At 43.7% G+C, this 13,771-nt stretch overlaps 2 protein-coding genes across 5 annotated transcripts; both read left to right on the top strand.

Moving 5' to 3' along the window:
- On the top strand, positions 5,786-10,331 carry LOC8060696 (probable LRR receptor-like serine/threonine-protein kinase At2g16250). The gene is made up of 4 exons (XM_002459276.2): positions 5,786-7,753; positions 8,649-8,777; positions 9,381-9,403; positions 9,543-10,331. The coding sequence occupies exons 1-4, from the start codon at positions 6,171-6,173 to the stop codon at positions 10,124-10,126; spliced, it is 2,319 nt and encodes a 772-aa protein (XP_002459321.1). The 5' UTR covers positions 5,786-6,170; the 3' UTR covers positions 10,127-10,331.
- LOC110432552 (60S ribosomal protein L5, mitochondrial) lies at positions 10,493-13,459 on the top strand. 4 transcript variants are annotated; one of them, XM_021453227.1, is made up of 3 exons: positions 10,493-10,727; positions 12,207-12,885; positions 12,977-13,459. In XM_021453227.1, exons 1-2 carry the CDS (start codon positions 10,602-10,604, stop codon positions 12,882-12,884), a joined length of 804 nt encoding a protein of 267 aa, XP_021308902.1. In that variant the 5' UTR covers positions 10,493-10,601; the 3' UTR covers position 12,885; positions 12,977-13,459. The 4 variants fall into 4 exon arrangements, with proteins under 4 accessions (XP_021308902.1, XP_021308904.1, XP_021308903.1 ...); XM_021453229.1 differs by having other exon boundaries at positions 10,500-10,727; positions 12,962-13,459; XM_021453228.1 differs by having other exon boundaries at positions 10,502-10,727; positions 12,207-12,880; positions 12,962-13,459.

Here is a 13,771-nt window from a genome sequence, read left to right on the forward strand (position 1 = left end):
ATTTTACTATAAGACCATTGTTGTACTCGCTCTTAGGTGAAAACATTTTTATTAAATTGCGTTGTGAGGATGACTAGTGTTTATGGATGTTCACTACTAAAATGGTGGAGTTCTCCTAGTGTTTTTAGTTAGTAATAAAACACTACCACTAGTCAAAACACTAGGGAATCCTCACCAGGAGATATTTACTAGGGAAAGTTTATACTAAAATTTAAATGCTAAAACACTAGGAGAACCCCACATCACTAGGAGAAATTGAAAAATCTGGTTGTGGTTCTTGCTTTATTGGAGACATTACCTACATTAACTATCTAACTTGTGCAACGGTTGTTTTGATGCTATGGACTTGGGCGCACCTGCAATCTCTCCATGGTGCCTCATGTTGACACAATGCAAGCTTGTGGCCTCGATTGGAAGTAAGAGTCACTTCCATGCTTGGCAACAGTGACTAGGTTTTTCGGACCATGTCTTCAAATAGTTGTTTCGGATGTTTTCTTTCAAGTTCTTAATTATGCTTGGTGTTGGCTTCTTAATTGACTTTGCAGTGGTAGTTGATATAGTTTAGTCATTCTGTTCTTCATTATACATTTCAGGCCAACTGGTTGAGTTGAGTTGTTTTAGAATCATCTTATCTTAGTGTGGCATACCTGAGTGAGTGAAGGAGTTAAATTTTGAGTTGGTTGTTGTACTAAGGGCATGTTTGAACTATAGCCTAAGATTGCTACAACTAACCTTCAATCCAAAAATAATTAGCTAGTGTTTGCTTCTAACCACAACTTATTAGTCTATCTAACTTGTTAGTCACTTGACTCAACTATTTTAGATTCAACACCTTTTTCCTAACATTAACTAAGTTTTCTTTTTACAAATTACACAAGTACATATTAGACGCTCAACACACTTAGTAGCTTAGGCAAAAAAGTATGGCATGCAAGCATAATTGTCAACCAAACATGCACTAGTTGGTAGGGGAAGTGTGGCATATCTTGGTTGTCATGATCAATTTCCTCTAAAAATAGTGTCATTTTTTTTAAAAAAAATCTAAAAAAAATTAAGGCAATTTTTTGGCCGAGCTTTTAAAACTTATAGCAAATTCATACTAGATTTTAAGAGAAATTCACTATCAAAATAATGCACTTAAATACTTTAAATTTCGTATGATTAATTAGTGTTAGTACGTACTGACGACGGACGAAAGGGATGGAGTAACTGAGCTGCAATTTTTCTTCTTCTCTGATTAATCAGCGACTCAGCTTGTTCACTTTGACTATCACTTTATTTACACGTACACTCAAGTCTATGCCAAGGACGTGACACGTTTCCCAAGTCCCAAAAAACTATGTGTTCACCCTGAAAAATAAAAAGTTTTCAAGATTTTTCGTCACATCGAATTTTATGGTACATATATGAAATATTAAATATAGACGAAAACAAAAACTAATTACACAGTTTAGCTGTAAATCACGAAACGAATCTTTTGATCCTAGTTAGTCCATGATTGGATAATATTTGTCACAAACAAACGAAAGTGCTAGAGTACCAAAAACTTTTCACTTCGGAACTAAACAAGGCCCTAATAATTAACGAGTCTGGTACGAAAGAAAACTAACTTTTGAACGTGTCAGTAATGGCTGCTGCCTCGAGAATATTCTCACACTAATAATTTAGATCTATATTTATACGACGGTCTCCCGTTTTATTCCCTTGCCACCTCATCCGGCCATCGGTTTCAGATGAGGCGAGATCTCGGCCGTCGGTAGCTTCGTGCCTTTGCCAAATGCGTGACGGAACCAATCATCAACTAACGATCTCCAAGAACCACCAAACCATATCTTATAGACAGCGCCATCAGTGGAGAGTGGAGACGACGACTTCGAAAATATTAATTAATTTTAAGCTTTATCTGGATCCAAATAGCTAATAGTTAGCAAGTAATAATTAGCTTATTTGATTCGAATGAGGTCTTGTTTAGTTCACCCAAAAACAAAAAAAAAAAATTCAAGATTCCCCGTCACATCGAATCTTACACCACATGCATGAAGCATTAAATATAAACAAAAACAAAAATTAATTACACAGTTTGCCTGTAAATCGTGAGACGAATCTTTTGACTCTAGTTAATTTATAATTGGATAATATTTGCCACAAACAAACAAAAATGCTACAGTAGCGAAATCCAAAAAGTTTTCGCATCTACACAAGGCCTGAATCTATCTAATAGTTTAGCTAATTGTTAGATAATACCAAACTAACAATTATCTTACTAGCTTGATGAAACCAACTAATATCATAGCTAGCTAAGATTAATAAGCTATGATCTATTATCTAGCTAATTATTAGTACCTATGGATACAAACAGGGTCTTAAAAGTATATATGTCTAAGAAGTATATATATATTAGGAAAATTATATTGAAATATTAGCCATACTTTAGGATGCGTCATATGCGTGCCTCGTGTCCTTGGAATCGTTCATCACCTGCAACCCACAGAATATAAACTATACAACCGTATATATCACGTACGTCGTTGAAACAATTCAACTATGTATGTATGTATGTATGTATGTATGTATGTATGTATGTATGTATGTATGTATGTATGTATGTATGTATGTATGTATGTATGTATGTATGTATGTATGTATGTATGTATGTATGTATAGTCGTCGCATTTGTTTTTTTAACAAATACTAAGAGGTTTTGGATTTAAGCTTTTTGATGGAAAAAAGGTAGCTTCGATTTTAGCTTCACAGGCTATTTCCAAGTGCACACACGTTTGGGTAGACACAGAAGTCCTGATACATATAAAAACCGCGTCAAAATTAATGTAGACAGCTACATACACTTGGCACACATTCCATATCCTCTCTGGAATAATATGTTATATCTAATAAAAAGAACACGTCAAAGTTCAACATAGACAGCTATGTGTAAAAGGGATCTCCTTCTCACGGTAGTTTCTTGGGTTTTCCGCAGTCGTCGTGTGATTATGCTACTTTACATGTGATTCCTCTTGAAAAATGACCTTTATTTAGAGTATCTCTAACAGTTTAGTAAATGACTTCTCTATATAGTTTTTAGTAAAATAAAAAAAATTCTTTCCAACAGTTTAGTATCTCAATTCTCCATCTTTTCTAACTTGGGATATCTTTCAGTCTAGCGCGCAAATATGTATACTGGCTTCATACTTGGCATCGATCTTTCTCCTCAGCTTTGAGGGGCCCTTCATTCGCTTAGTGAGACTCTTCGTTCATTTAGCGGAGCTCTTTGTTTCGATAACGGGTTTAGAGTTTTTAGAAACGAAATTTACCAAACTGTTGAAGATAATTTTTTTTTCTCTTTATATTATTTTGAGAGTTGACAAACAACTAGATTTGGAAAACGATTTTTGCGATACGGTTAGAGATACCTTCTTCACTCTTACAAACCTGGAAAATGACAGTTTTCGTTTCCTAGTAGTTGGTCACAGACACCCGAGCACACCCGTAACTGCTTCTTCCTCTGGCCATTACCTTTTGCTGTCATTCTACTTTATTCGAATAAAAAATTACACGTGAAGTAACAGTAGCGTAAAGTACCAAAACAGTACATAAAGCCTACAGCTAAAGGAAGATTTTGTATTTTTGAGTTGGAACATATACCTGGATGATATTTAATCTTGAGATTGAGTGTCATCTAGGAACAACGTGCCAACAGGGAAAATATAAGAGCAAAATTCCATGTGTGTTGTTGGTGTTGCAAAAGAGAGCCATTTGGACGCTACATGAAGAATTCATGTATATAGGAATAACAAATGAATTGAAAGAGCCGAGATAAATAAGAATATGCGGCATAAAACTCAAATCACACTTTTCCTTTGGATTCCTTGTGCATGATGATTGTCTGTGTGTTTTTTTTTCCAGCCTGCGTGCTTGTGGAGCCTCTGGCTTGTATTGGGTACTTGCTTAATTGCTTTATGTGTTACTTGTTGGGTACTTTAGTGGTACTTGCTGGGTCTTGAAGGGAAATTTATTGAAAATTAAAACAAAATGTGGCGAATGAAGCAGAGGCGGCCATCACTTGATTCTAGCTACATTCATTTTTAACATGGCATGACTTTTTAATTGAATGAAGCAGAAAAAAGTGCTACATTCATTTTTAACATGGCAAATGGCTCGAGCACTAGTACAAGAAATTTTTTTATTGGCAGTATTTTTCATATTTCCATTGACGTTTCTAGCAACTATCCGTGTGAAATGCCAGTGAAAATCAGAGAACTTTACTGGCGTATAAGAACTATAACCGCCACTATAAATCGTCATTTAGTGGTGCTTGGTTAAAACCGTTTCTCCATAAGTGGTCACTTCCAGAAGTTTAAAGAATTTAAATTATTTGTGGTGACGCTAGGTTAAGAAAGCCACTAGTATAAATACATCTTTAATAATGTCAGTTTTCTTAGGTCAATTGTCAGTAGAAATCATGTACTTACATCGACGGTTCTCTTAAGGATGCTGCCAGTACAAAACATATTTATATTTACGGTAGGAACTACTAGTGTAAATACATGATTGACGCTAGACTTAAGAAAACCACAAATGAAGATGAATTTACATTGGCAATTCATAGTCATATGCCCATAGTTTCATTTCTATTGACGCCTATACATTACAAAACCGTTAGTGAAAGGAAAAAAAACAATCACAAGCGTCAACAAAAACCGATTTCATATACTAGCAGAGCCGGGCTGTACATACACTTGTCCCATTCTTGTTGTATTTACACTCCATAGACTATTCAACCGTTTGTTCCACTCGTTATCTATCTTCAATGAAAACATTCCTACGACGACGTTTTGTACATGTTTGTATATATATACAAACACACAGCTGTCGTTTGTCATTCTCATTCACACCTCGCTTCAGTTTGAAAGGAAAACGACACCACTACTCGCCACGCTCTACCCACCCATACTCGCAAAGTTTAAAATTAAGGCCCTATTTAGTTGTCAAAATTTTTCAAGATTCTCTGTCACATCAAATTTTGCGGCACATACATATAATATTAAATATAGATAAAAATATAACTAATTCCACAGTTTATCTGTAATTTACGAGACGAATCTTTTAAGCCTAGTTAATCTATAATTAGACAATAATTGTCAAATAAAAACGAAAGTGCTACAGTAGCTAAATCTAAAAATTTTCGCGAACTAAACAAGTCCTAAACAGTCCAAATTTCCAGCGGATTTATCGCTGTGGAAGATGGAAACCACCATATATGTACATATAGTCCTCTTTTATCTAAAAAAAAAATTACATATACTCCTCTATCGACAAAAAAATTAATTCCTAGAATTCGTGTTAGTCAAATTTTTTAAAATTTAACTATTTTTATAGAAAATAATAACAAAAAATCTAAGCAAAGTTTAAAAGATTTGACTTAAAATAACTTTAAAAAAATTGATTTTTATACACCAGTTAATACGAACAGAAGAGTCATACATACAAGGAGCAAGGGTACAAAAACCACATGAGCCGCCTGCTGCTGAACATTCCTCGCTCGCTGGTGACCCTACTACAACCGGTAAAACCCGAGGGGGGCCCACGTCGCCCGGCCCGCGGCGGCACATGGGCCCCACATGGCAGCGGTGCCCCCGGCCCAGCAGCGCCCGTGTCGTGTCGGGGTCCCACCCCGACCCTCACCGCTGCCTCCTTCCCCTTCTGGACTTCCTGCGAAGCCGCGTCGTCGAGCTCGACTCGACTCGCCGGCCGCCGGCCGCCTCCCCACCGGTGCACGGCAGGAGGCACGGGCGCATTGACGCGCGGCCGATGCCCGTGACGCAAGGCGGGCCCACGTGAAAGCGGCCGCGACGGCTGGGGCCGCGGGCTCCACCCATCCCTCCCCCGCCCGCCCTCTTGTTGTTTACTACTCCGCCCACGCACACGGACCAATGCGCCACCACCTCCTCTCCCTCCCCTTCCCTTCACCCCGTCGTGCTCTGCTGCTCTCGTGGGTTGGTCAACCCCCCACCCCCACCCCCGCGAGCGCGAGCCCACGCATTTCCGCGAGCACCTCTCGCGCGTCACCGCCCTACATCCACATGGCAGCCCCGCGACCTTCGCCGTCGCCCGCGGCCTCCTAACAGCAACAGCTCGCGGTCCCGGCTGCCTAGCGCCGCGCGCCGCGCGCCATGGCGCTGTTACTGCTACGGTGCCTGCTCCTGGCGGCAACGGCAGCGCTGGCGCAAACGCAGCCGCTGGCGTCGCGGACGGACCTAGCGGCGCTCTACACCCTACGTGCCTCGCTGGGGCTACGCGCGCGGGACTGGCCGCTGAAGGCCGACCCCTGCGCGCGGTGGGCGGGCGTGGACTGCGCCAGCGGCCGCGTCGTGGGCGTCACGGTCGCGGGTCTCCGCCGCACGCGCCTGGGCACCGCGCAGGCCCCGGGGCTCGCGCTCGACGCGCTGCGCAACCTCACCGCGCTCGCCCGCTTCAACGCGTCCGGGTTCGCGCTGCCGGGGGAGATCCCGCCGTGGTTCGGGGCCGGCCTGCCCGCGCCGCTCGCCGTGCTCGACCTCACCTCCGCGGGAGTCAATGGCACGCTGCCGCCCGGTCTCGGCGCGTCGGGGAACCTCACCGCCGTGCACCTGGCCGGGAACAGCCTCGCGGGTTCCGTTCCGGCCGCGCTGCTCTCCGTCGCGGGACTCCGCGTGCTCGACCTCTCCCGGAACAATCTCACGGGACCGCTGCCCAACGTCTCTGTCTTCATCTCTCGTGGCGCCGGCGACGCAGCCAACGCCTCCGTGTTTAACGTCTCCGGGAATTCTCTGTTCGGCGTCGCCGCCGATGCCATTGGGGCGCTCACGAGGAGGTTTCAGGTCGTCGACGTGTCCAGCAACTACTTGGATGGAGCTTGGAATGGGTCCGACACAGGAGTGCTTGCCACGACGAATTGCTTCTACGGTGTGCCGGGTCAGCGCAGCAGTGCGGATTGTGAGGAGTTTTACAGGAAGCAAGGCGTCAAGCTTGTTGATGCTCCAGCGCCCTCGCCTGTGCCTTTGCCACAGTCACCGCCTTCACCGGAGAAGAAGAAGCAGAGGATCTCCAAAAATGTACTCGTTGGAGTCCTTGTAGCCGCCGGAGCACTGTTGGCTCTGTTTTTTATTGCACTGCTGTTCTGTTTGTTCAAGAGAAGAAGCAGAGGAACAAGAGGAACGAGGGGAGTGGAGCCAAATGAGGAAGGGACGCGCTCTTCACGGAGGAGGGATAGCAGTGTCAATCCGGTGATGTCATTGCCACCGGCAGTGTCTCCAGGTGCTGATGATGGACCCAAGAATGCACCTGCCGTTTCCAGTGAGTACACCTATGAGCAGCTGGTCCTTGCCACTGGCGGTTTTGGCGATGACAAACTCATCAAACACGGGCATTCGGGGGACATTTACCATGGTGTGTTGGAGAATGGCTCCCATGTCGTTGTTAAGAAGGTTGGTGCAAAGGGTGTCAACAAACATGCGAGTGAATTGGATTTCTACACGAGGTACTCCCACGAAAGGATTGTTCCTTTACTCGCGCATTTGAGCAATGATGATGACGAGTTCCTGGCTTACAAGTATATGCCAAAGGGGGACTTGATCAATGCACTGCACAAGAAACCTGTGGACACTGCAGATGGCTTGCCCTCCCTGGATTGGATAACTAGACTGAAGATTGCAACTGGCGTGGCTGAGGCTATGTGCTTCCTTCATGATGAATGTAGCCCGCCATTAGTTCACAGGTATGCACTTCTATGTGAATGTGATCCAGGCTTCTCCTTGTTTCACTTGCTACTGTGATGATATGCTGTTGTTGCTTGGTGCACCTATCATTCAGAATTTAAGTCCTTGATGTCCTAGTTTTATTTAGTCTCGTCACTTAGATCATAGTTCAGAAAACCAGGAAGGACCACATGCCTTCCTTTTCAGCAACTTATGTTGGTGAATTAAGGTGTCAGTTACGTTGAAGACCACAGATGAGGTAATAATTATGTGAGAAGTATATAATATGATGAGATAACTCATGATCTTTAGTATGATCTCCACGAACAGTCTTTTTTATGGATCACTTGCAAGGGTTTAGAGAATCTTAGGCCTATAGGTTTAATATGATCTCTCTCTGTATACTGGCTACAGGAAAGACAAGTGTAAAATATGCAATTTGGTATGATTAACCATTTCCGTGTAATTCGTTTTGTTGGGAAAAGTACTTCAGTACTAGTTTGTATGTCTTGAAATCATTATGCATTCTTCTGGATCAGCATCAAGTTTCCTTTTTATTGAAGTCCACAGCAAGCATACCATGGCATTCAGTCTCTATCACAGAACTGCATTTGCATTTGACAGTTTAACTTTGTGTTATGCGGATGTCATCAATCATTCAATGAATCTTTATTTAATGTACATTGACATAACTGGAGGTAGTCACTTTTTGTTCCTCCTACATGATCTGTTTGATTAATTGTTTGTACTTTTATCACTTTGATTTGACTCGGCTATCCTGTCAGTAGGCGATTTGAAATTTTCTTAGTTTACAATTACCTCCAATTTGACACATGGTGCTCATTTCCTGGATTTTACTTTATGTCAATGTGGACATTTGATTTATTATGTTCTCATGTCTTTATTGTTTTGTAGAGATATCCAATCAAGTAGTGTCCTTCTCGATGATAAATATGAAGTGCGACTTGGGAGTATGAGTGACATATGCATCCAGCAAAGTGGAGGAAGCCAGAATGTCTTCACTCGGATATTGAGATCGTCAAAGTAAGATTGCTACTTGTTCCATCTGTATTTTTTCCACATACTGCATCAAGAACAACAATACTTAGTAAATATGTGATTTTGATGGTTTTCCAGTTTGTTTTGTATTTTGTCAATGTTTGGGCCTAGGTGGTGTTAAGTCAGGCACTAAATTATTATACTACTAAAAATGCAAGGAAAGACAAGTGACACCTTTGTCAGCGAATCATGGAAAATTCTACGTATAATTTAGAAATAGTTCTCTTAACCTATCAGTATAGTATGCTTTTGCCTGATACTTGCTGTTTTACCAGTTCAGTAGTTAAATCTTACATCAGCATGTTTATACTTCAGATTGAATTCTGGAGGCATCTGAGCTGAGCATGCATTTATATCCCCAGTTAAGGACACATCTATATAGATTTAGTGATATTGTGGTGAATTTTAGTTTCTGCTGCTGTGGTTTCTTTGTGGTGGTTGGTACTCCTACTTGTTAGTTCACTGCCTTCTGATTTTATTGTCTTTATTAGTTGAGCAAACTCCAACCTTTCGTATGTCTGAAACCATTGTTTTGTTTTCCTCTGAAGTTGGTGACTGACGTTGGTATCTGACGCTTTCTTGTGGCAGGTCTCTCGACAAGCACACATCAGGTGCGTAAATCTTCCACATATGCTGCTGCAGTACCTTTAAGAATCCATGTTCATCTGAATAATAATAAAATGAGGGAACAATTTGTCCCCGGATAGAAGTTCTAAAATTTTTCTCCTTTATGACGTTGCCAAATGACAGGTCCACCGGCCACTTGTTCCTACGACGTGCTCTGCTTCGGCAAGGTGCTGCTGGAGCTGGTGACTGGCAACTTCGGCATCAGCGGATCAAACGACGCGGCCTCAGAAGAATGGCTGTCGAACACGCTGAACCACATCAACAACGGCGACAGGGCGAGCATCGCGGGCATCATGGACCCGCTGCTGCTGGTGGACGAGGACCACCTGGAGGAGGTATGGGCGGTGGCCATCATCGCCAAGACGTGCCTGAGCGCCAAGCCGTCGCGCCGCCCCACGGCGCGCTACGTGCTGCGCGCCCTGGAGAGCCCGCTGCGCGTGGTGCGCCAGGGCTCCTCCCGGTCGAGCTCGGCACGGCAGCAGCTGCGGAGCTCGTCGTCCCGGAGCTCGTGGCAGTCCGTGTTCCAGGGGAACAACCACCGGGTGCAGAGCCTGGACGCCGCCGCGGCGCTGGACCGGCGGCACTCGCTGCGGTCCCACGGTAGCGGAGGCGAGGCGTCGTTCTCGTTCAAGCGGACGGACGCGGCGCCGGAGCCGGAGCCGGAGCCGGCGGCGGCGGTGCTCGACGAGGACACCCTTGTTGTGTAGTGTAGGAGGAGGACGTTCCCCGGTTCTTTATAGCCTCTTTTACAGGGCGGCATTCTTGATTCTTTTCTCACTCGTGATATCACGTCGTCATATGTGTGTATAATTTGTTCCTGTCTGATGCGTCCATCCGTGTTCCAACATGACAAAAAAGAAAATTGTGCATAAAGAGCATGTTTTGAATATTTTGAGCGAGTTTTGAACTTCATTTTCAGTATGTCTTCCTAGTTGATTTTTAAAACTGAAAAAACAAATACAGTTGGGCCGCAGAACGCGCACAGATGGCAGCTTGTGCTGGGAAAAAAAAGAATAAATGCAGCTGGGTCTTGTAACTAGATGGAAGCCCAGTATAGCCCAAAGTTGGCTCACAACACAGGGGCCGCCCGGACGCAAGGGCTGCCTCCATGCTTCCGCCCTGACACGAGAGGTCCACGGCCCACGGGGAGAAGCGCGGAGCAGCGGCGGCGGCGGCGGAGGCATGGCGGCGCGAAACCTTCTGCGGCGTGCGGCGTACGCGGCGGCGTGCGGTCACCGCTTCCCCGTCCCTGTTCCCTCAGGCGCTCTTGCTGGTTCTGGAAGCCGGAGCATCGGCGCCGCCGCTCAGGTCTGTCCATTCCCCACCTCCTGCAAACCCCTACTTCTCCCGGCTTCCTGTGCTAAAGCGAATCAAGCAAGCTCTGCCAGCCTTCTCCGCTGCCGTCTTCTCCACCGTCGCTCTCCTCTCCACCGGGTTCCCATCTCCTCCATTCACCGCCCCAGAACCCCTCACGCCAGCGCTGCTGCGGCGGGGGTCTCCGCGGCATCGGTACTCCCGATCCGCTTCGATCGATCCCCACCTTCCTTGTTCCCAAAAAATTCCGCCTTTTTCCTTTGTTGATCCTGGAATCGGTGTTTTCGCCGTTGGTTCACTCGGATTTTGGGATCGGAAATGGCTTGTAATTTGTAGTGATACAGTGGAATGGTTTAAAATTAATTTGTTTTGTAGTGATGCAATGTATGGTTAGTTCCGAGAATATTTCAGTCAATTTTGTTTGTTCATGGGATGTGCCTACCTAGGCTACTCTGATGCAACAAATGGAATTCATTATTTTTTGCTACAAATTAGAAGCTCAGATGATGAGATGAACATTGTTAACAACTGGACATGAACGGGAGGCCGTGTACAAGTATTTATCAGTGCTGTTTTGTTAGGTTTCTCATTTGTTTGTCGGCATGATTTTTTTTAATGTAGTATGCTAATTGAATGTGTGTGAAGGGGAAGTTAAATTTAGTTATTTCAAACTGAAGAATTCGATTTTGCTATGTTGATCTGAGCTTGACCACCAGGTTGCATTGCATTTTCACTGTTGCAACTAGCAGAGAGGCATGGGTCTTCTGCTCTTAGTTGAGCACTTCCTCAAGGTTGAAGTGTGATGTTGGGATTTTAAAATTCGCTGCCAGTCCAAGCGCATTGTTTTATTTAGCCATCTCATTATCTACCATGATTACATATTGTTTTGTGCACACACACACTTGCCGCATTGGTTCATCCTTATTTATGGAAAATGCAGTATCACCATATGTATAGATGAGACATAGAGCAGGCTGCTAGAGAATTAATGCTTGATCTTTTCGTGCATCTCTATAAAACAAGTTTACTATACACATGATTACAGATTTCTTAAAGCCTTAGATGAATCAAATCAGACAGCCTATTTCTCTCGGTTAGCCCAAACTTAGTTTGCGTTGCTGGTTGAATGAGGAAAAACAAATGACCTCACAAATACACCAATTTAGAATAGTCTTCTTGCATTGCATTGCAAATATCACTAATTGAACAATGCTAAAACAACCTCTTTTACTGCACACTGTTATTAACTGCATGAGCCCCCTCAGGAGGAGCATCCAATGATCTAGCCGACCAAAAACACATTAAGATTGACATGTATTCTTTCTCCAAACAGCTCAGATTGGACAAATATGCAATTTCCTATTTCCTTTTGGTTCTAGCACCCTACATATGATTCAATTTTTTTCGTTGAAGTTTTTGGCACATATAAGGTGGAAATGATTTCTCTGAACTAATTACAGAGTTTACACGCAGGGTCTTCGTCATTATGCTGCCCCGTCCAGTGTGGAGGATGCAGTGGAAAACTTGGAAATGCATGCACCCAAGGCAAACCGTCGGTCAAATATCCCAAAGAAAAATGGAACAGCCATGATGCTTCCACTCCATTTCCATTACGAAGATGTACTACGTCAGGATCTGTTGCTCAAACAGAATCATGCCAATATCATGCAAGTTCCAGGGTTGTTTGAGATCAAACTAGCACCAAAAGCAGGCTCCGATCTCAAGATCCCAATTGGAAAAATGGCTATGGAGGTTTTGAGTGGTCAGAGATTCAAAGAGGCACAAAGTGACCCTTTTGCGAAAGCAAGAAAGTCTTCTCGAACCAATCCATTTATCGGGGCTGACAAGGACAGTAGCACCGCCTTTGCGCAACCGACTGTTCTCCGAGGACATGCAATGTACAACTTTTTGGTGAGGATGCTGACAGTGATGTCCATGTTAGACTCGCGGGCCGAAATTCGGGAAAACACTATAAAGTTCTTCATGGAAACAGAGTTCTGCGAGTTCTCTCCGGAATTGGAAGACCATTTCGAGATCTTTGAGCACATCCGAGGTTTCAATGTGACTATCGTTACTTCAGCCGATACAAAGGATGAGACCTCACTACTTTGGAGTGGCTTCACGCTTAATGATGAGGGAGAGACTAAGTAAGGTAGCACTGCCGATCTTTGTTTCTGCTTAATCTCCCTGATATTGTACTTGCTGCCCTGCTTGAACTGAACCTTCAGTTGACTGTTTGGCAGGGGCTGAAGGCTGTTGATGCTGTCAAAATGATTTTGGAGTTCGGTGGTTCATGCTCAAGGAGTGCAATGCAGCATCCTTCTGTTTTGTAGACTGAATGAGATTACATGACTTTTTCATAGCGATGTGTGGAGCTCGTGTTTGATAACTACATCTAGCACTATATATGAACACAATAATCTAGGCTCTAATAAGCATCGTTTTGCTTATTTCTGTGGTTCCTGCTGTAGTAATATGGAATGCCCGTTCTGCCGACAAAAACCATTGCAAAATAGGGCAACGAAACGGAGCTCCTCATCTTTACTCGTCCTGTGAACTTGATCTATTGATCTCTGGCTCCTGTACTCGGAAAGGTTGCCTTCTCGAAGACATTGTAAGAGGGCATATATGCCTGTGTTGTGTGTGATCCTGATCATTTTTCTCTTTGATGTCACATTGAATCGTTGTTCCAACATGTAGAAATTATTGAATAAATGCTTGTAAAACCTCTTTTTTTTTTACTGTTTTCAGGTCAATTGAAAACCCATTTTTTCGTAAGTGTTTTGTCTGTTACACAGATTAGAGATTGTGGCCCAAAACTATCGGGTACCTTTGCAAGAGGGAGGAAGAATGTCGTGCATCTATAAGCTTTATTATTAAGAATTTGAATCACCACATCATCTATCTTTAATCTTTATTTTTGTTCAAAAAAACCCCACATTCTCAAGGGCAAGATGCAGGCCAAGATGAAGCCCAAAGCTAGGAACAAGAAAAATAATGCATCTGCGCTGTCCATCAGAGGACGGCGGCGGCTCGTC

Source organism: Sorghum bicolor, chromosome 2 (genome assembly GCF_000003195.3).
Source record: "Sorghum bicolor cultivar BTx623 chromosome 2, Sorghum_bicolor_NCBIv3, whole genome shotgun sequence".
In the NCBI taxonomy this organism is placed as follows: Eukaryota; Viridiplantae; Streptophyta; class Magnoliopsida; order Poales; family Poaceae; genus Sorghum; species Sorghum bicolor.